Source organism: Charadrius vociferus, unplaced genomic scaffold (genome assembly GCF_000708025.1).
Source record: "Charadrius vociferus isolate BGI_N301 unplaced genomic scaffold, ASM70802v2 scaffold39, whole genome shotgun sequence".
Lineage (NCBI taxonomy): Eukaryota > Metazoa > Chordata > Aves > Charadriiformes > Charadriidae > Charadrius > Charadrius vociferus.
In genome coordinates this window covers 6,041,719-6,061,054 of record NW_009650188.1, presented here as the reverse complement: position 1 = coordinate 6,061,054, position 19,336 = coordinate 6,041,719, and the positions used below count along the sequence as shown (strand labels likewise).

General features: G+C 49.5%; 1 protein-coding gene across 2 annotated transcripts in view; it reads right to left on the bottom strand.

Moving 5' to 3' along the window:
• Positions 1-1,112: 1,112 nt before the first annotated feature.
• Positions 1,113-19,336, bottom strand: part of TNR (tenascin R) — a 29,205-nt gene continuing 10,981 nt past the window's right edge. Inside the window, exons 7-22 of one of the 2 annotated variants that reach the window (XM_009892852.1) lie at positions 19,164-19,336; positions 17,185-17,370; positions 14,226-14,315; positions 13,850-14,113; positions 12,926-13,192; positions 12,698-12,817; positions 12,005-12,148; positions 11,259-11,378; positions 10,544-10,687; positions 9,821-9,951; positions 8,692-8,824; positions 5,522-5,673; positions 4,441-4,537; positions 3,493-3,654; positions 1,717-1,880; positions 1,113-1,270 (exon numbers count right to left, since the gene is read on the bottom strand). In XM_009892852.1, the coding sequence (XP_009891154.1) occupies positions 1,151-1,270; positions 1,717-1,880; positions 3,493-3,654; positions 4,441-4,537; positions 5,522-5,673; positions 8,692-8,824; positions 9,821-9,951; positions 10,544-10,687; positions 11,259-11,378; positions 12,005-12,148; positions 12,698-12,817; positions 12,926-13,192; positions 13,850-14,113; positions 14,226-14,315; positions 17,185-17,370; positions 19,164-19,336 (2,467 nt within the window). In that variant the 3' untranslated portion in view covers positions 1,113-1,150. The remainder of the gene's footprint in view (positions 1,271-1,716; positions 1,881-3,492; positions 3,655-4,440; positions 4,538-5,521; positions 5,674-8,691; positions 8,825-9,820; positions 9,952-10,543; positions 10,688-11,258; positions 11,379-12,004; positions 12,149-12,697; positions 12,818-12,925; positions 13,193-13,849; positions 14,114-14,225; positions 14,316-17,184; positions 17,371-19,163) is intronic. The other variant, XM_009892853.1, reaches the window with a different exon arrangement.

The following is a 19,336-nucleotide window of genomic DNA, read 5'->3' as shown; positions in this document are numbered from 1 at the left end:
GCATTTCTCAGCTTGCACTTGTCTTCCTTCGTTTGTGTCATCATCCTTTCCTGTGTGCATGGAGGTCCCTGAACAGGACCACCTGGGCTGTGCTGGCTGACAGCTTCAGGCTGGGCTGCGGTTGTCTGATAGCTCTTTTGGTTGCTGGTCCTTCTCTGAGACTCTTTGGTTTGGGACCAATGACCTCTGTGAGAGACAGCGTGGGTGGCATATAGGAATGGCAGAGGAAATGGGCCGTAGACTTCAAGACCACAAGTGATTTTTCTCTCAAGTTCTCTAATTTCACTCCTTTCTTCTCCATCAACCTCAGTGTAACTCAAGCAGATGTCATGCACCTGAGGTGAGATGAGTTCAGCTTGGAGGAGTGGATGATGCAGGCTGGGGCTGGTGGAGCAGCTCTTGTTCCCCTGCACCCCATGTACACGAGGATGACTTTGGCTGTGGTGGGGCCAACACATGAGTTGTGGGTTCTCTAGAGTTCGCCTACACATGCAGATGTTCACCAAGCCCTCCTGGTGTGATCTGTGAAAACTGGAGATGGGATGAGCCTTGTGTTTGCTTATCCTCACTTTATCTCCATGTGTGTGGTGGCTGCAGGTAGGGGAGGGATGACCAGGCTGTGTGCCCTTGGCCAGAAGGAGAGACTTCTCTGCCTGCTGGAAGAGTTGGTGTATACAAGATGGCATGAAGCTTGACACCTGCCTGCCAGGAATGGACAGGGAGGCAGGGAGAGGATGGGTATCCCTGGCCATGACTGGGGTAGAAGTGGCCGCACCAAGGTCCCTGTGGGCAAGGTTTCTGCCACAAACCCTGTGACAAATGTTTCTAACAGGGTTTGCTGGGGATTTCTAAGTCTTTTAAAAAAATATCAAAAATCTGTCTGTCTTTCTCTCTCTTTCTTCTCATGTTAAGGGCCAGAGTATTGGGGTAGGGAGACTGGAAATTTGGTATTTCTCTGGGACAGATGCAAAGCAATGAGGTCTTTCCTTTCCCACGGCCTTTGCTTGTGCCGTGGTTCCCTCCAGCACTTGTGAGGGGCAGGTTGCTATCTCAGACGAGTTGTAATTTTTTTTCCCCTTTTCATATTATAAAATACAAACAAATGACAGAAAAGGTCAGGTGGCGGAAGATGGGAGGGGGTTCAGCTGGCTCAGAGCTGTAGGGACCGTCGCTTCCTCCCAGAGGTGTTACGGTGGTTGTAAGGTCGCATCTTCATTTCCACGAAGGGGATGGAGAACTCGTGGCCTTTCCAGTGGTACCAGTTAATCCCCTGGAAGGAGGGAGAGAAAGACACTGGGTAAAGAAAGACCTTAACACAAAACTAGAGTGGGAGAGGAAGGAAACAAGGTTGACTGCCATAGAGAAACCAGAAGGAAGAACTTGCTACAGCAGGAGCAAGAAACTCTTCTGCTTCTCTGGCTTGATGGGTTTTTCCCACTGCTCAAAGGTTCCTGATCAAATTTTATGTATGTGTTTTTTTAAACGTAACTTAATAAGGTGCCACAGTAAATGACCATGGCAGCCAGTGTGAGGCACGAAGTACCACCCCAACTGAAGGTTGTTCCCTTTGTTCCAGCTTGTGTTGGGTCACGCCAGTGGTGGTCCTGACCCTGGTGCACTGGCCACGCTGCCCCAGCCCTATCTTGGGCTTGCTGTTGTGCTTGGTTGCACTGCTAGAAGAAACGTCTAGGGCTTTCAGCCCAGCTCTGCCCTTACCTGACTGTGCCGGGACTCCCCGTACTTGCCATTGAGGTTGGTGCGGTGGCAGTTCTTATACCACCAGGCCCCTTTATAGGACATGGCGCAATTGGTCACAGCAACATCGTTGTCCCTGTCCTTGGTGGAGAAGGGGCGGCCCTGGTGATAGGTGAGGGAGTCCCCTGCGGAAAGACGTGCCGTTAGGGGTGGTGGAGCCTGAATCATCTCTTCTTTTCACAAGAAGATTAGGATATTCTGGTATGTGTGGTATCCTGTCAATCAAGAGCTCAAGCAGTTGAAGGTCTGGGAATAATGTTAACTGGAATTGCTCACAACTGGTTCATCTGAGGTCCTCTGCTGTCAGTTTAGACATAAATAGGTACAGACCATAGCAAATCTTAGAGGCTGCTTGCGTTTGGCAGATAAAATCTTATATGGTTTTTGATCTGAATTTCAGTGTTTCAGAAATTAATTAAATCCTAGATTTGGGCATCCCTGATTTCCTGAAGCCTGAATCTGCTACATAACCTCAGGATGCTTTCAGCCTCCTTCCCTCCTCTTAGCCAAAGGGAACTTTTTCTCCCAGAGGAGGCCAAGCATTTGTCTCTTGTACCAAGATCCTTGGCCTTTGTTTATCCTTTTGGATAGGGAGAAGAAGCTTTTGGAAGGTGTGTGATGTCTTATTCCACCAAAACCACTGACCTCATCTCCCATCCTTACTAAGGAACAAGAGAGGGGCTTCTGGGTGAAAAAAGAGCCAAACAGAAATATGGTCATTATTACAACTGAGTGATGCACTTACAGGAGACGTTCTTAACATGCTCCTTGGTGTTCCCTAGGAAAATACAAGTGGACCCGTGCTATCTGTGTGCAGTCCAGTCACCGAGAAGCTTGGTAGAAAACCTCTTGGCAATGAGAGGTGAGTCTTGGCTCTCTCTGCTCAAGGTGGAGCAGTGGCTTCTTGGTCAGATGGCTAGAAGAAGAGCTTGCATGAGGAAGGGGAGGCAGTCGTGTCTGCAGCACTGTTACTGGCATTTTTGGCAATAAGTTGGGTGCCTCGCGCTCTGGGACTTAAGGTCAGAGCAAGTACTGTGTTGCCTACAACCAAGATCCCTGTTGCTTCTCTTCCAGTGGCAACTACCAGATAATGTGTAGGAGAATTCCTGCATCTTAGATATGGTGTGGGGTTCCTCGCTAAACACGTGGGGGTGAAGTTTTGTATGGATCATGGAGGCTTGCACTGGGCATGTCTATCCCAACTACAGGGGCTGCAGTTTTACTCCTCTCCCCCTTCTTGGGGAAGAGACCCCTGTGCCCTCCCTCCATCTCCCACTGTTTTCTGGTGGGCAAAGCCTACCCATGCTGCGTCAACTGAGCAAGCAGGTGTGACAGTGTCCTTGCAAAACTGGACTGTGTTTGGCCTCTGCATGAGGAAACAATGCACAGGATTTCAGATTTTTCCATTGCTGTGGGAGGGCGATAAATACAGCCTCCAGCACGGCATCAATAGCAAGCTCTGGTTATTGCCAAGTGAGGTGACACTTCTGATGATTGACCTGGTTATTTGAACAGCAATGCCTCTGATATTAAATATCTAATCCCCAATGGAAAATTCCCTGTGTCCTTAGTGGGATTTATCAGCCTGGTTTGCATGATGGGCTGCAGGAAGGCAGAAAGGGCTATGGGTTTGTGTCATGCTACTACAGACAAGCAAGCTGTGATGGGATTTCCTTTACAGTTTCAGGCCCATCGGTCCCAGGATTTCCCTGCTACCCACTAGCACTGAGGTTGTACCTGAAGTGCCATTGTAGTCCCCTATTCGCAGCTTGTACAGGCTCCGGGAGTCGCCAATGGAGAACTTGTCATAATAGGCGTATGCTGCTTCCTGTCCGTCCCTCATGTCTATTCGCAACTCGTAGCGCCCTTGGGACGTAATCTTGTGGATGTTGTCCAAGCCTGGTGAGGCAAGCAACGAGACATCCGGTGAGACCCAGTGCCTGGATCCGCTCTGTGAGTAAACAAAAAAAGCTCTAGGCAAATAAAACGGCTGTGGGAAATGAGAGTGAGGAGAGGAACCAGAAAGCAGCAGCATTTTTGGTTAAGTCTTTGTCTCCGGGGTCTCAGCTCTCTGTCCCCACTCACACTTCATCTGCCCATAGCTGTGAGAGGTGGATTCAAGGCCAAGGTTCAGCTTTCTCCATGCTGCTGAAGCTGGGGCACGTTCAGCTGTGGAGTCCTGCTGTTTCTCATGTTGCTGTTAAGCTCCTGTACAAGTCAGAGTGTGTTTATGCCTTGGCTCACGTTCAGGTTTTGGGGGAGCACACTCTATTTCAGAGCCATGCTGGGTCTCCCACTCACCCCTTTCCTACTTTCTTTGGGCAACTGGCCTGCTGGCTAAGCCAGGCATGGTCCATGTGCTGTAGGTGCCACCAATGCAACCTGTAGTCATCCAAAGGAGGATGATGGGGTTTGGTCCATGAAAACTCCCAGTGTACCCCCTTCTCTCCTAGGAGGAGCAAATGAGGGAGCTGCTGGTCTTCACAAAGTGCTTTTATGTTGTGTGCCCATGAGTGACATTCTAATGTGTAGGGTAGGGAATGAATGGAAGGAAAACTGTCCGAGGGAGAGCATAGAGTAGTGGGGCGAAAGGCAAGGAGCCAACAACTGGCATAGGTGAGCAGCACAGTGCATGGGAAGCTTAGGTTTGATGCGTCAATGAAAGACAACCGATGAAGGTCTTACCCAGCCAAAACTCATCCTCCAAGTTTCCAAAGCCAACCCGATAATCTGCCCATTTCCGGAAGAAATCAGTCAGCCCATTTTGCCGTCTCTGGAAGACCTGCAGTGGAGGAAGAAATTGGTGGGGAAATCAGTGTGAAGGAGGTGAGGGACGGCTTCTCCAGGCTTTGGATACACAAAATAAAGACAATACTTTGTCTTTCCATTGCACCTTTCAGGGGAGAAAATGGCAATGTCCATCTCATTAGTGTTAATTGTAGTCACGCAATTAATTAATTAATATGCAGATGGAGTAACTGAAGAGATATTAGATGATTTCGAAGGCAGATCAATGTTATAATAGGAAGGAATCAGAGTTCAAGCTTTCTGCTCTACCCAATGCATGACACCTCTGGTTTTCTAGCATGTGATTCTGCTTTCAGCTGGCTCTTTCTGTGATACCCAAGGGGATGCTCAGAAGCAGAGTGAGGTGGAGGGAAACTTCCTAGTTAAAATAACATCCATACTAGAAATCTGCATTTGAGGAAGTCCTTTTCTTTTTTTTTTTTTTTTGTTTTGTTTCAACTATACATCTAGCAGGGTTTTGTGTAATGCATGTAAGTAAGCATTTGACACAAATAAAATCAAAGCACCACAGCATTATTTACTTAAGCTGTCAATCCATCTATGTCAAGACAAGCAGTGTTTGTGCAATTCAAAAGCCAAACAGGCATTTGCTTCTAAAATGATCCTGTGCAGACTCAATTGGGGTGATGCCTGACACCCTCCTACTGCAGGCAGTGTGAATCATACCCCATGAAAGCTATTGGCTATTAATTTCATTTCTAGAACAATAAATCAGCTTCACTCTCAGATTTTGCTCTCCAGAAGCACTGCAAACATGTCAAATAAATCAAAGGGCATTTCTCCAAGTGTAACTATTATTACTGGAGCGTGGGCCATTCCCTGTGGCGTGGGAAATGAAGCGTGCGATATTAAGCCTGCTGTCGTTTCTGTGCAGCGTGGTGCTTGGCTTTCCTGGTAGGATGAGGCTGGGTTACATTGCGATGGGGACAACACATAGGACAACTGCCTGGCTACTCACAATCCAGCCACCTCCATCAGTGGTCATGTCGCAGTACACCTGCACTCGCTGGCTGAGGTCCCCATTGATGGAGATGGTGTAGACGCCGCTCAGCGTGTCTCCATTCATCAGGTGCTGGGCACAGTCCTGAGGGTTAGCAAAGACGCGGCCACCTGCAAAATTAAAAAAAAAGCAAAGTTTAAGCCAAGGGACACCGTTTCCATGTGCCTCGGGCCCTGCTGATTGCAGTCCAGGAAGAGTCTAATTTGGCTTCTGCAAGCTGAGTTATTCTGCAAGGCAGTGGGACTTTACATCTGCCAACAACATCAGAGGATTTAATGGGAAAAAAAATACATGCATATATTAATTAATCTCCTATATGTCCTATGTTGGAAAGGTGCACGGTAACATCACTGTGAATGATGAGGGATGTCACTTTTTGGACCATCTTTCTTCGCCGTGTCTGAAACCCTGGGGTTTAAGTTGTCACTGATGTATTTAGACAGCTGTGAAAATACCAAAACCTGTTCTCCTCTCAGGATTGCCAATTCCAAACAAACTTTATGACTTTACTGATTCCAGGGAGGTTCTTCTGATCCATGCCCTTGGAAATGATGGTGGACTTACACTGGGCTGATTGTCACAAACTGAGCAGGAATTAGGCTGTGCAAGATGCTAGAGATGGGCAGCGTGGGCTGTGTGGTGTCCTCTAATGAAGAAACATCTCATTTGGGGTCTAAAGCTTCTTAAACTAAGATTTCTTAAACAGAGTCTTAACTATGAGATCTCATCAGTATTGAGGTCTCAACACTGGGTTCATTATTTTTCTTATTTAACACAAAAGGGGGAAATACATCTTTTTCTTTGATGTGTATGGATGATGGGGTAAATGAGTGCAGAGCTGGCAACGTGGATGTGGCTTCCAAGGGTGTCTTGGTTACGCACTGAGAAGTTGTGAAGGGTGTGCTGTGTGCGCCCATCACAACTGCGTAATATCTTGTAGGACTGGGGTACAGACCCTTGTCTGTAATTTCCCATTTGGGTGTATCTCCCCCAGCCTTGTGACCTGAAGACTCGGAGGTCGTTGCTTTGTCCAAATGTTGAAGATCCCCTGTTTTGTTCCCATCTCTGTGGTCTGTAGCGCAAGGTCTGGTGAGACAGTGATTGCATTTTATAGTATCCAACAATGAAAACTGCTTCAAAGACAACCACTTCAAGCTCCCCTGAGCTCTGCAGAGATTACTTGTTTCTTAATTTATATTCATATCTTTAAGAGGCAAGGAGACCTTGAAAGACATTTCAAACTACTATAAATTATAAATACTGTATCTGTTTCTTCCTTTTGTCCCATCTGTATACAATTCCCCAAGAACCTTATGCAAACATGAAACAAAGAGGCTGAGCTATTAATATGTCAGAGGGAAAATAAGAACCCCGGGATGTGTACTGTGAGCAGAAGAAAGCAAAACAATTTAAATTAAGCCTGGTGTTTGTTTTTTTTTCCTTTTCTTTTCTTTTTGTTTCCTTAAAGACAAGCCCTTTTTCTCTGCAAAGTGCCCTGATACGCTGCCAGAGTGAATTGAATCCCAGACCCCAATTCTTTGCTGAGGGATGCTGCCTATGGATTGTATTGCTTTGATCTTTGTTCCTGAGTGCTCCTGTCTCATCGATATATGGGGTAAGTAGAGATAAACTGGTTCCTTGCTGATGCTTATCTTCACCTTAAAAGCAAATGAAACCTGCGTTCAGATGCTGCATCAGTTGGCAATGGTGTCTCTAGCATGGCTGAGGTCTGACATTTGTGTTTAATGGAAACAGTGCTCTCCTTGCCTGATGTGAGTGGGTTTCTGCTGCTTTATCCCAGCTGAGAAGCCAGCCCCGTGCAGTTTCGTCCCTGACTCCCGAACAGCTTCAAAGATTACACACATTTTCCCATCACCTGCCTGACCATTCACTGGCTTTATGTGCCCGCATAAAAGGCGAGAATAACAGGAAAGCCTGATCCGTAGATGCATTAGAGAAGAATCTTTTCTTCTTTTGTTGACGTAAATAGTTTCTATTATCACTTAAAAGCAGGTGAAGGGACCTTTGCATGTAACCAGGAAGGGGAAGTGTACCTACAGCAGATCCAAAGAAAACTCTCCTAATCGAACTGGCACTGCAGATGGGAGGAATTTCGGCAGACATCATCTTCATGCTTCTTAGTGCTTTTGAAGCCCAGGAGAAACGTAATTGGATTCAGCCCTGAACAAAATGCACTCTGTCTCTTAAGTGCCCTGGCCTAGCAAGGCTTTTCAAAGAGAGTGAGGGAATATATGCTTTGCACTGTTTCTGATGTGAATGGCTACAAAGGGTGGGAGCAATGGTGACATTTTCATGCAATCTTCATTCATGCAAGCATAAGCACTCTGTCTGTGAGGTTTAGGGTGGCTGTGGATGCCCACCATTTGATCTGGAAAGGAAACCATTCCTATTGGCTTAGTGGATCGTGACTTCTCTAGATTTAGAGGGGGGAGGAATAATGCAATTAGATAAAATCAGTGGGACCAAAGTCCTACGGGTGTACTGGCTCTGCTGTCTGTGACTCCACTGATGGTGGTGCAGATGCACCTGCTTGATATTTCCAGGGATGCCCCATCCCTGGAAACATTCAAGATCAGGTTGGATGGGGCTCTGAGCAACCTGATCTAGTTGAAGATGTCCCTGCTCATTGCAGGAGTTTTGGACTAGATGACCTTCCAACCCAAACTATTCTATGATTTGATGATATTTGTGAGATATCAGACCATATCTACAGCATGGAGAGACCAACTGGGTCTCTCCCCACTCACTACAAAAGCATGTCTGTTGATAACATGTTGTTGATTTTTGTGGGTTTTTTTTTTTTTTCCCCTCTGTTTATGCATTTGAGGAGGGGCAAGGGCAAGGAAAGTGACCTGGTAGATGGTTCCTGGTCTGAAGCTCAAATCCCCTTGCCCTGGGCTGGAGCTTGTGTTTGTAATAAAGGTGCTTCAGCCAGTAACTTTTTGTAGCAGAGTGGCACTGTGGATTGTGGAAATGAATGTACCTCTCTGTGGATAATGGCAAAATGCTGCCTGAAGAGGGAAAGCCCATAAAAGCAGTCTATGTCTACCAGCACGATATGTGGGCCAAGCCTCCCCTGGCCAAGCGGATGTCGTGCGAGTCCTCACCTGTAGTGAAGGTGGTTAAGATGAAGCCGCTCCGCATGGCATTTTGGGCAGCTTGCAGGCGCACGGTGTACTCTGTGGTCTCAGAAAGCCCCTCCAGGCGGATCCACGTGTCCTCAGCATCCACAATCAGCTCCTGTACATGGGTCCCAGAAGGAGGTAGACACCAAGAGCAACAGATAAGAAAAGCGATGGGGAGCCTAAAGAGCAAGCAAGGAGGGAACGGAAGCCACAAACTACCGCAGCCCTTGGTACCTGGCCGAGGAGTGTTGCATGTCTGCTTACACCCTGGACTAAGTCAATGTGAGGTCAATATATTCAACCTTTTGAGATGGTTCAGGTGAGAGAAATCTAGCTGCTTTGGACACAGGAGATTTAAATGTTTGCAGTCTGTGTGCTCTATTTACCGACTTTGTTGGGGTCTGCCTGCCCTCAATAGAGGCCATGACAGACTACCCAAGCATTGCAAGGAGTAGAGCTGGCCAAACCTGGTTATCAAACAGTTTTGACTTTGTCAATTCCTGTCACGTTAATTTTTCTGGTCGTCAGCCAATGCCACATAGCATTATATCGAACTCTTTCTGCAAAGCTATTATCCTCTGGTCACTGCAAGACAGTCACACTGGCAAAGGAATTGAGACTATTTGCAGTGACGTATTTCTGATAGCGTTTGTAGCAGCTCTTCCAGACAGACAGATATGGACACACTCATTAAACAATCAAATATATTGTATTGTGGGATTACTTGGCTGTCTGTACCTATCTTCCTTTTTGCAAGAAGGGCAAATGGCATTTTTAGCATCTCTGTTCACGGGATAATTTTCTCCTGCCTTAGCTTGCTTGTATTTTACAAGTTGTGAATTTCCTCTGTTCTTCCAAAATTTCTGGGCATACCCTCTGTGCCCAGACCTGCAGGTGTGCATAAAGATTTTGCCCTAGGCAATCTTTTCCTGTTTTTTCCAATTGTTTACCCAAAATATTGCTTATGCAGAAAGTAGTGCCTGCCTTTCTGGTCTCTCCCTGACCTAGTGAGCATCATTTTTTCGCTTTGTTGGGTTTCTCCTGGTCATTTCTCCATGGTCCTGTTATTCCTTGACTTAATGAGCCCCTTTCTTAGTGAGGACTCACTCACCTTCCGGCTGCCGTCAGAGGATCTGTAGGTCATGACATAGTTCTCGATCTCTCCCAGGGGAGGGACCCAGGAGAGCAGGGCGCTGCGTCGAGTGACTTCACTGGCTGTCAGATTTGTTGGAGCATCCAAAACTGCAAGGATGGATAGGGACCCACAGAAGCGCAAGTTCTCACATACAACCACCCCAGCCCTCTTCCCAAATCAGTGCACTGGGATTCAACTTTGTAACCTGGAGCTACAGCCTAAAGTCCATCCTCGCCCTCAGTTTCCAGACCTCATCACCCATCCCCAGCCCTGAACAGAGCTCTGCAAACCCTCTAAAAGTCTTCTTCTACCTGCATGCTGTCTGAAGGGTAATAGCTCTGAAATGCATGTGCTATGGGGTGTGTCCAGCTTCTTGTAAGCAAAACGGGTTGTAATGCTCTTCTGGACTATTGCCTTGGGCAAGAAAAAGACCTGGTCAAGTGTCGTCTTGGGAAGTCACATCCAGGGGTTGGATGGATGTTGAAAGAGTAAAAATGATGGTTTATGCTTGTTGTGATTAAAATTCTGTTCTTGTGTTGCGCCTAACGCTGGTATTTAGGTGTCCTTTTGGCACATGGCAACTTCTACACCTACATGTCTGTGAAAATAGTTTTGGCTCAGCCTTGCTGGCTGCTTTTCCTGGGATGGATGTATGGCTAAGGGTGCATAACAGGCAGTGAGAGAGGTGATTGTACATACGAGTTGTAAAGTTGGTGCTGATGGTCTGGCTGGTGAGAGGCCCATTGGTGGCATACATAGAGACTGTGTAGGTGGTACTGGGCAGGAGGTTGGTCAGCTGGTACTCCTGGTTGACTCCATCCACAAGAATTGTTTCTCCTGCAACTGTAAACCAGAAGAGATGATTTAGCGTAGATAGTCAAGATGTTTCTCCAAAATGCATCTGTGGATATGACGTCATGATCAAAAGCACTTATACTGTTGGAACACCATTAGCTATTGTGTGGCAGCTGAGCTGTAGTGGTGGTGTTTGGTCTGAAAGATGGTGTTATTTTTCACACAGTCCCTATATTTGACTGATGCTTTCTTTCCCTTCAGTAGTGGGTTTCATGGAATTTGCCGCATATTGAGTTTCTGTGGGATAAGTACTTGCTTACCTCTGGGCTGTTGAGCCAGTTAGTAAATCAGGAGGATCCCAGTCCCCTCCTGTGTGGACTGACATGCTCTGGAGGCTTGGTTAGGGGCACTGCCATGGGACCTGTGCAGGAGGAGCTGGCGTCTGGGGATGGGGTAGAGCCCTGCCAGCTGCTGCCCTTCTGAAGCAAGGGCTCTTTCCGTACTTACTTTCTGGAGGGCGCCTGCTGAGCCCCGGGCTTTAGGATGGGGATAGGTGGAAGTGAGCTGAAATGGAGCCCCAGCAAAACTCATGGCAAAAGGGCTAGGGGTTTTGGCTTACCTGCGCGGCGAGTGAGGATGAGGACGTAGCTCTCCACCTCTGACAGTGGCGGGTTCCACTGCAGCAGCGCCTCGGTGGGGGTGACATTGGTGGCTGTGACCCCCAAAGGGGCATCCATGGCTGCATGGGCGACAGATTCAGAGAGTCAAAGGCATTAGGAGACTGGGCTATGAATTGGAAGGGATTCTTGTGACCCATCACTTGTGGTCTTGCCTTGCTGCCCAGGCGCATGTGCCTGCAGAGGAGTTATTGCTGCCCTAGCAGGGGAGCAGAGAAGTCATAGCTTGTGCTACTCTGCTACCTGGGCTGCTCTTCCACTGGTTTTCTGATGCACAGCCTGGGATGTTAGGGTGGGTTTTTTAGGTTTTGATGAGTCTGGGGTTAGCAAAGAGTTTTTTCTTGCAGCAGATGCTGTTTTTGTCAGGGCTTCCCCAGGGATTATTTCTGGAAGTCTGTACTCCCTTTAGGAAAGGTTGTCATGGTTGCCCAGCATCATATCTCTGGCTTCCCTGTGCCCAGTACACAGATTTATCACTCCCTGGCATGACTGCCCACGCATATACAGGAAAAGCTTTGCTTAGACGTGCTTCAAAAGTCCAGACTGGGCCCTCATGAGCCTTGCCCATCATCTCGAGCTTGCATCAGGCTGGCATGATGTTCATCTCTCTCTCAGCTGCCTGATTGCTAGTGCAAGTAGGGGCTGGCACTGTTTGATGGCTACCTGCCCGCCAAGAACTCCTTCCCACCTGTGTACACAGTGATGGAGGCCATCTCGCTCTCCTCCCGGCCCCGCACACTCTTCACTCCGATCTCATACTTGGTGGCAGGCTGCAGGTGGTGGAGGGTGTACTCAGTGGCATCGCTGGTGATGGCAGTGCTGTCTGTCCTCCCTGTGGGGACAGAGTCAAGAGCTTTGGCATCATGGCTGGCCCCATTGCTGTGGTACAGGAGGTGCTCAGGAGGGGAGGGCAAAATCACATGCCCTCTCCAGGGCTGATACTGGGGGTTACTGGGTTTTGAGCCTGCGGGTGCACACCTGCATGCCCGTCACTCTGCTGGCTCGACCTTTTCAACATTGTAGGTGAAACTGGGGCTAAGGGAGATGAGCTGGGGAGAGGCAGGTGAGGGAGATGGGATTTCAGGATTGGGCCCTGAATTAACCATCCTTGGGGAGGGCACGCTGCAGGGGGTCACTCCCTGTGCCCCTCTGTGCTGAGCTGGCCCTTAGCTACAGTCACCTTTGCCCATCCTCATACCAGACACCCCGTCCTCCCTCCCTGCAGCCTCTTGGACCATCTCAGCTATTGGTAGCTTTTTCTGGGGCACTGGGATGCTGCGTGGGGTGAAGATGACCTGGTGGCTTGCTCACACCCACAGATGGAGGGAGGGGTTGGCAGCTGTGAGCTCAGGGCATAAGCAAGAGTGGTCTGACCCATTACCTTCAGCGGCGCGGTAGGATATTCTATAGTGGTCGAAGGTGGTGATGGGAGGGCTCCAGTAGACCATCATGGACTCCTGGGTGACATTGCCCACCCTGAGGTCCTTTGGTGCATCCATTGCTGGTGAGACAGAGCAGAAAGTAAAGCTGTGGGAGGCAGGTCCACTCCCCGTCCCCTCGCCTGCCCTCCTGGTGGGGTCCCATGCCCGGCAGAGGGGTCCCATGGTACCTGTCGTAATGGACCCCAAAACAGGCTCGGAGCTGACAGTGCCATGCACAGCCACCAGTGACACCAGGTACTCAGTGGATGGCTGCAAGCCTGTCAGGCTGGCATGCCTGCGGGTGCCATCAAGCGTGAGCTGCTGTCCCTCCTCCTCATCCTGGGGGCTGTAGGTGAGGATGAGGTGGTCTGCTGGTGGGGATGGATCACTCCATGTGACGTTCACGCTGGAGGATGTCAGCTGGGAGAAGTGGAGCTGTGTGATAGGCCGGACCCCTGCAAGATGGAGAGGGGAGATGTAACCCCGACCATCTGTAGATCCCAGCCTCTGCGTTGTTCCCAGTGCTTGTATATGAAATTCCCAACAGAGGTGGCAAAGCTGCAGCTCTGGACTCTCCATTGATCTGAAACTGTGGAGGGATTGAGAGGCAGAACTGGGAGGAGAAAAATGTTGCTTTTCTCAGCTCTGCCTGCAAACACACTCCGTCCCAGACCCATATGGTGGGTGATGGGGCTGTCCCACTACAGATGGTATGTGCTGTCTGGGCTTCCCAACTGCGTTTTTTTCACTCGGAGGTGCTTTGAGGTCCCTTAAGGCTTGGGTTTTCCTTCTTATGGACACACAGACCACCCTGACCACAGCGGACAGCATGGGCTGGCTGTGCCCCCAAGTCTGCCTCTTCTTTATGGGAGCCTCCAGCCAAGCAAGTGTGCTTAGTGCTGCTGGCCAGGGGAATGGGATCCCCATGCTGGTAGGGCCATCCTCCTTCTGAGGTCCCACAGACCTCCTCCCATGTGGATGGATTGCCCCCAGGTCTCATTCCCATCACTGCCTCAAGAGTTTTGGTGCTGGGGACGTGGTGGACTGGCGAAGGTGCCAGTGTGGGCCACTGGTCTGTGCCCTTGGCCCCATCCCAACTCATCTTTCTCTACCTGTGAAGGCATCCACGGTGGCCTCCAGGCTCTGCTGGCGTCCCCTCTCAGCAATAATGGAAATGGTGTACTCTGTCCCGGGCTCCAGCTCTGACAAGGTGAGCTGCGACTTGTCCCGGGGCACCGTGACTTCAGAGGCCATCCCTGAGGCGGGGGTGAAGGTGATACGGTAGTGGTCGATGGGACCCGTGGCTTTGGTCCAGGTCAGTGAGATGGATGTCTCTGTGGAGGCCGTCACCAGGAGGTCCCGGGGGCTGTCAAGCTCTGTGGGAGAGGATTGGTGCAGATCTTTGTCCTCATGCACAGACTGTCCCATGGGGATGTCTGAGCCATAGGAACCGGCCATGCTTGGAGCATGCAATGGGGCTAAACTCACCAGTCCTGGCATTCATGGTTGCTGGCACACTCTGCTGGCTGTCCATCACGGCTGAAATCCCAATGCCATACTCTGTCCCTGGCACCAGATCTGCCATGGGGTGCAAAGGACACGAAAGAGCATGAGAGCAGCGCCTGGCTGGGTTGCCTCGAGGTGCGACATCCCCCACTTCCCATGGCTGGGGACAGGGAGGGGACCCTCCTGAGCATCCCTGGGGTGGGCAACCCTCCCACAGGTCAGCGGTTCCTCCACGCATTGGACAAGAGCTGAGACTTTTTAAAAAGCTCAGTGCATGCCTTTGGACAGGGAATTTGGATTATTCTAGCTCAGAAATAAGCAATTTTTAAGCTGTTGCTGAGGTCTGCTGTAATTGCTGGCACTGAGACAGAAACTGTGTGTGTGTGAGCTGAGATGGGAACGATAAAGTAGCTATATTTGTTTCCAAAGTGATTTAACATCAAATATTGTCACAGAGCTGGTGTCTCAAAGAGAAATAAATTATGCAGAGTAAATGAAATGCACATTAATTAGGAAAGGCACAGTCTTTCTGGGAGCCGAATCAAGCTCTGCTCCTTGGGGTAGACACATCCTGCGGTGCCTCTCTCAAGGGACATGGGAATCCAGCTCATCCAGCATCTTTCCCGGGCACCTACTGCTGATCACTGTTTTATCTCCATGGGACGTCTCCTGCCTCTGCCTGTCACTTCTGCTCGTCTGCTGGCAGCTTTATTCCTCTCCTCCTTGCCCTTCATGATCTTTCCCACTGGGTTAGAGAAAGCCATAAACCCTCCAGCCTGGCCTCACCCTCACCCGGCTTCAGGGGACAGCATCCCCTGAAGCCACCAAAACCTTCCCCGAGAGGCCAGGTGGGAGGGAAACCCCCATCCCCTGCTCCTCTCCTCTCACTATGGTGCAGTCGTGGTGCCAGGGGGGAGATGGACCCCCTTTGCCCCTGCCCAGTAACTGTCAGAAGTATCCTGGAAAGGAGGAGAAGAGCCCAGGAGAAAGGGGAAGGAGAAGGAAGAAATGAGCAGGAGCGTATAAAACGATGCCTTTTCTCTCCCAGCAATTTTGGGTAGAGCAAAATTACAGATATTTCTGTGCAAATGCTGATTTTGAAGAGAAACATATGGGGCAGGGCAAGGCTTGCTGTATTTTTAAGCTTAAATCCTTGATAAGCTCTGCTCAGCGCCATTCCTCACTGCTTTTCCTGCAGGCAGCTGAAGGAAACACTGGCTGCACTTACACCATGGATCCCACCAGGTCCTGGGTGGCTGGAAAACCACTCCAACGGGCTTTGCACCACGTGCAACAAGACCTTGGAGGACACAGCTACCACGTGTGTAATGGAGCTACGGGAGAGGCTCATGTGCCATCCAGATTATGGCTATCCTGGCTTCTTTTTTGCCAGCAGAATGTTTTGGGGGTTATTTTCTGCTATAATTAGATTTTTAAGAAAAATTGTTTGTTTATTACATAGTACCCTGGGAGCTAGAAACAATGCACTTAAGTGATGATGGAGGCACTATATAAAGATCACTCACCGCTGTTGACTTAAGCCGCTGTATCTCTGGAGCTTGCTCTGGGGGTGTTTCTTTTAGCCCTGCCTGAGTCTAGCAGGAGCCAGGCAGCACTGGTACTGCCAGGTAGAGACTTAGCAGCTTTTTTAATTTTTATTGAGAGAAAAGAGAGCCTTCATGCTGTCTCTTCCCCCAAGGCAAGCTCAGGCTGTGCTGTGGGTACCATTGCAGTTTGGTCACTGGGGTAGTGTTGCACCTCTGCCCCAGGGAGGAGGAATTGGCCCATTTTTAATGCTCCTTCTCACCTAGAAAAGCAATAAATGCCTAGAGGAAAGCTAGCAGGGAACCAGCACCGCGTCCCTGATCTGTCACTGTCCCCCTCCATCTCATCCCACTTCTCTATGTGCGTCGACATCATGAAACTATCCCTCACATTTCTTTTTTCTGCACGCCACATTTTTCAAGCTAACTGCTTTAATTGTTTTCCTGCCTTCCAACCTTTCTCGTGACTTGGTGCTGCTGTGCCTGTAACTTTACATTCAATGCTGAACTTGTTCCTATAGATCCATACAGCCTGAAATCTCTTTGGGCTTGGGAGGTTCCAGGCGGGCAAAGAGACTCAATGTGGAAGAACCTCATGTCCTGCTGTACTGCAGAGCTTCAAACTGAATGAGCGATCTTTTTTGTATGTGTGTAAGTAAGTCTTTTCCTTGCTTAAAAAAAAATGCCACTGGAGCTGCAAATCTGGCAGGCAAGTGGTTGTAGTTGAAAAAAAGGAAACCAGATCTCACATGGTGCTTGTGGTGTTGCTGCAAAGGGTGTTTGGGACTTTCCTGGCAGTGGGAGGTGGGTGGTGTTTGCAGCCCCCGGTGGCAGCCCCTGTGCTGGCCTGAATAACATACAACTTGAGGAACTTGCTCAAAAATAGCATCCTTGGAATCAGGTTTGCTTTGTGCCTGATTTGGAAAAAGGCAACAAACTCAGGCAGCCTGGATCCCCCATAGCTGCCTATGGGGCAGCAGCACCTGCGGCTCTTTCCCAGCAAGGAAAAAAAGAAGGGCAAAATAATATCTTCCTCTAGATCAGCCTAAAAAGCCTTCCTCTCCCCATTTCTCACTTTGCTCCTTGCCAGTTCTATTTGTGACCTGGACAGACCCTTGCCAGAGGTGCCTTACTTGGAGGTGCATCACTTGGAGATGCATCGCCTGGAGATCCAACACTCAGCTTGTAGATAAGCAGCGCCCAAATCCAGACCCACAGCAGGGTAAATGATCATCATCCCAAGGATAACCTTTCCTCTGGTAACTAGTAAACTCCAAAACAGCCTCAAATATGTGCCAGCATGAGGGTAACCAACCATTGGTGCTGATTTGGGCTCTCCATCGCCCTACTTGCTTGCGAGGAGGAGAGGGAAGAAGGGTGTGTGGGTGCACACATACCTGCGAGGGTGGCCCGGGTGGTGGGACCAGTGTCCCGTGGCACCAGGACTTCGTGGTAGTGCTCTCCAGCCAGGGTGCTGTAGACCACCCTGTAGCTGTGCGCCTCGGCCTCACTGTTGTCCCAGGCGAGCTCAAGGCTGGCGGGCGTCCGTGAGCCCACCCGTAGGTTCTTGGGGGCATCGATCTCTGTGTGACACATGGGAGAGAGGCTCCGTCTCACCGCCAGGCACTGGGAACACATCCCGTAGCCTTGGCATGGCTAAATGGCAGTTTAGCCGCTGGGTGTGATGTCTGTGAGGTCCCATGTGTGGTCCCTCCTTCCTGGGGCATGTCACTGTGGCAGGGGCTGGGGTATCTGCTCTCACCTCCTGTTTAGCACAGACCCGGAGATGCTACCCATGAGAGTGACACAAGTGCTGGGGCATTCACAGCATCCCTCAGCAAGTTGCTTCGGGAGCTAATCGCGTGTTATTTGAAAAAGAAGAGCATTTCCCCCCTATATTAGAGTAAGGGAAACTGAGGCAGCTTGCATAAGAGAAAAAGGGCTCTGTAGCAGTCACTCATTGGCCTGAACTGCTCTTAGAAAACCTTCAGCATCTTTATAGGCTCATTCATGCTCAGACGTTGGCCAAAGGGCTTGTTTATTAGTGCTGCTGGGGCTGTGCACCAAATCTGCTCTGATTTGCATGATAAACATCTCCTGTGAGTGATGGGTTGGTGCTGGGCAGGGGCTGGGCACCAGCAGACAGGGGGTAATTACTGCTCCTTGATGGATCTGAGTTTAGGTGGGGATTTTTTATGTTGCCTTTTAGAAATAAAGCAAGGAAGGCTGGTGCAGCAAATCAGTTGGGGTGAACATCTCGTCTGAAACGTATATCTATAGAGATATACACACACACAATTCACACACTGCAGTCATTGTAATAGAAGCCTAGTATCCACCAGTAATGTACATGACAAGTAATTTATATACCATAAACCAGCATTGAAATACGCGCTCTACCTCCTCCTTTATGGCACGGTAAATTAAACCTGTTAGCTATCTGCAGGCTTAACATTAATTAAAGTTTTACCGACCAGTTAGGGTATTCAGAGAAGATATAAAATAAGATAACCATGTTTCTGACTGGGCTGCTTTCAGCCGTTTGACTGCTGATTCCTCAGGCAATGCATCTGCCTTGGCTCTTCATGCTGAATGGGAGCGAGCATCGTCTTAAATTCAGACCTGTGCTTGCTGTTTTGGAGCTTTTGAGAATTGCACGTTGATTTATGGGCACTATTAAGGGTGTAAACTGCTGGGGTTTAAAGTTTTAGTTGTGGGCTCAAGATAAGCTGTGGGTCTGAATAGGCGTTGAAGGTGGTGGGGATGTGTGTCACAGGCAGCAGCAGGTTCAGGCTTGATGCTGCAGCAGGACATGGCCAAGGTGGGATTTGCTAAAGGGTCATTTAAATGCAGATTTTGGGGTCATCTGCCTGGTTGCTGGCATCTGGGGTCACCTGGGGTGCCATGGGGACTATGCGAGCATCTGCAAGGGGCATGGGGCTCTGGAGGTTTAGGGACTAAACAGAAATGTAGACACTAGTGGAGGGGCATCAGAGGGTGGTTTGAGCTGTGCATGTATGTTTTAGGGTGAGCTGAATCATTTGCTCTGCCTTGCTCTGCACCAGGACCATGACGGGATGTGAGACACCTGCATTCAGGCATCTTCATTCAGACCTGCATCTTAACCATTATGTTTTCATTGTGCCGCTTCCTCCCAGTACACCAGATTATATCCCAGCTCACTCATGCCGAGGAAAAAAACGGGTACCACTAAATCCCAGATGCAAAAAAAAAATAATCATTTTTGGCTGCAGCTATGTAAAACCCCGTGCTCGTTGCAGGACAGCCCATCTGCAGATTGCAGCAAGCCATTTGTCCACACTTGCTGGAGGCTTAAAAATTCATGCCGGTTCTCCCAGCAAAGCCAGGTAGCTACCTGTGGTGAACTCTGCGAGGGCCGGCTGGCTCTCGTTGGCACCCCGGAGGGCGCTGACGGCAAGGTGGTAGCGGGCGCCGGGGCGCAGGGCCTGCAGGGAGTACTGGCTGAGGGGGGGCTGCAGGCGGAAGGTGGTCTTCCCCCCTTCCCCATCCGCCAGCCCGTACTTCAGC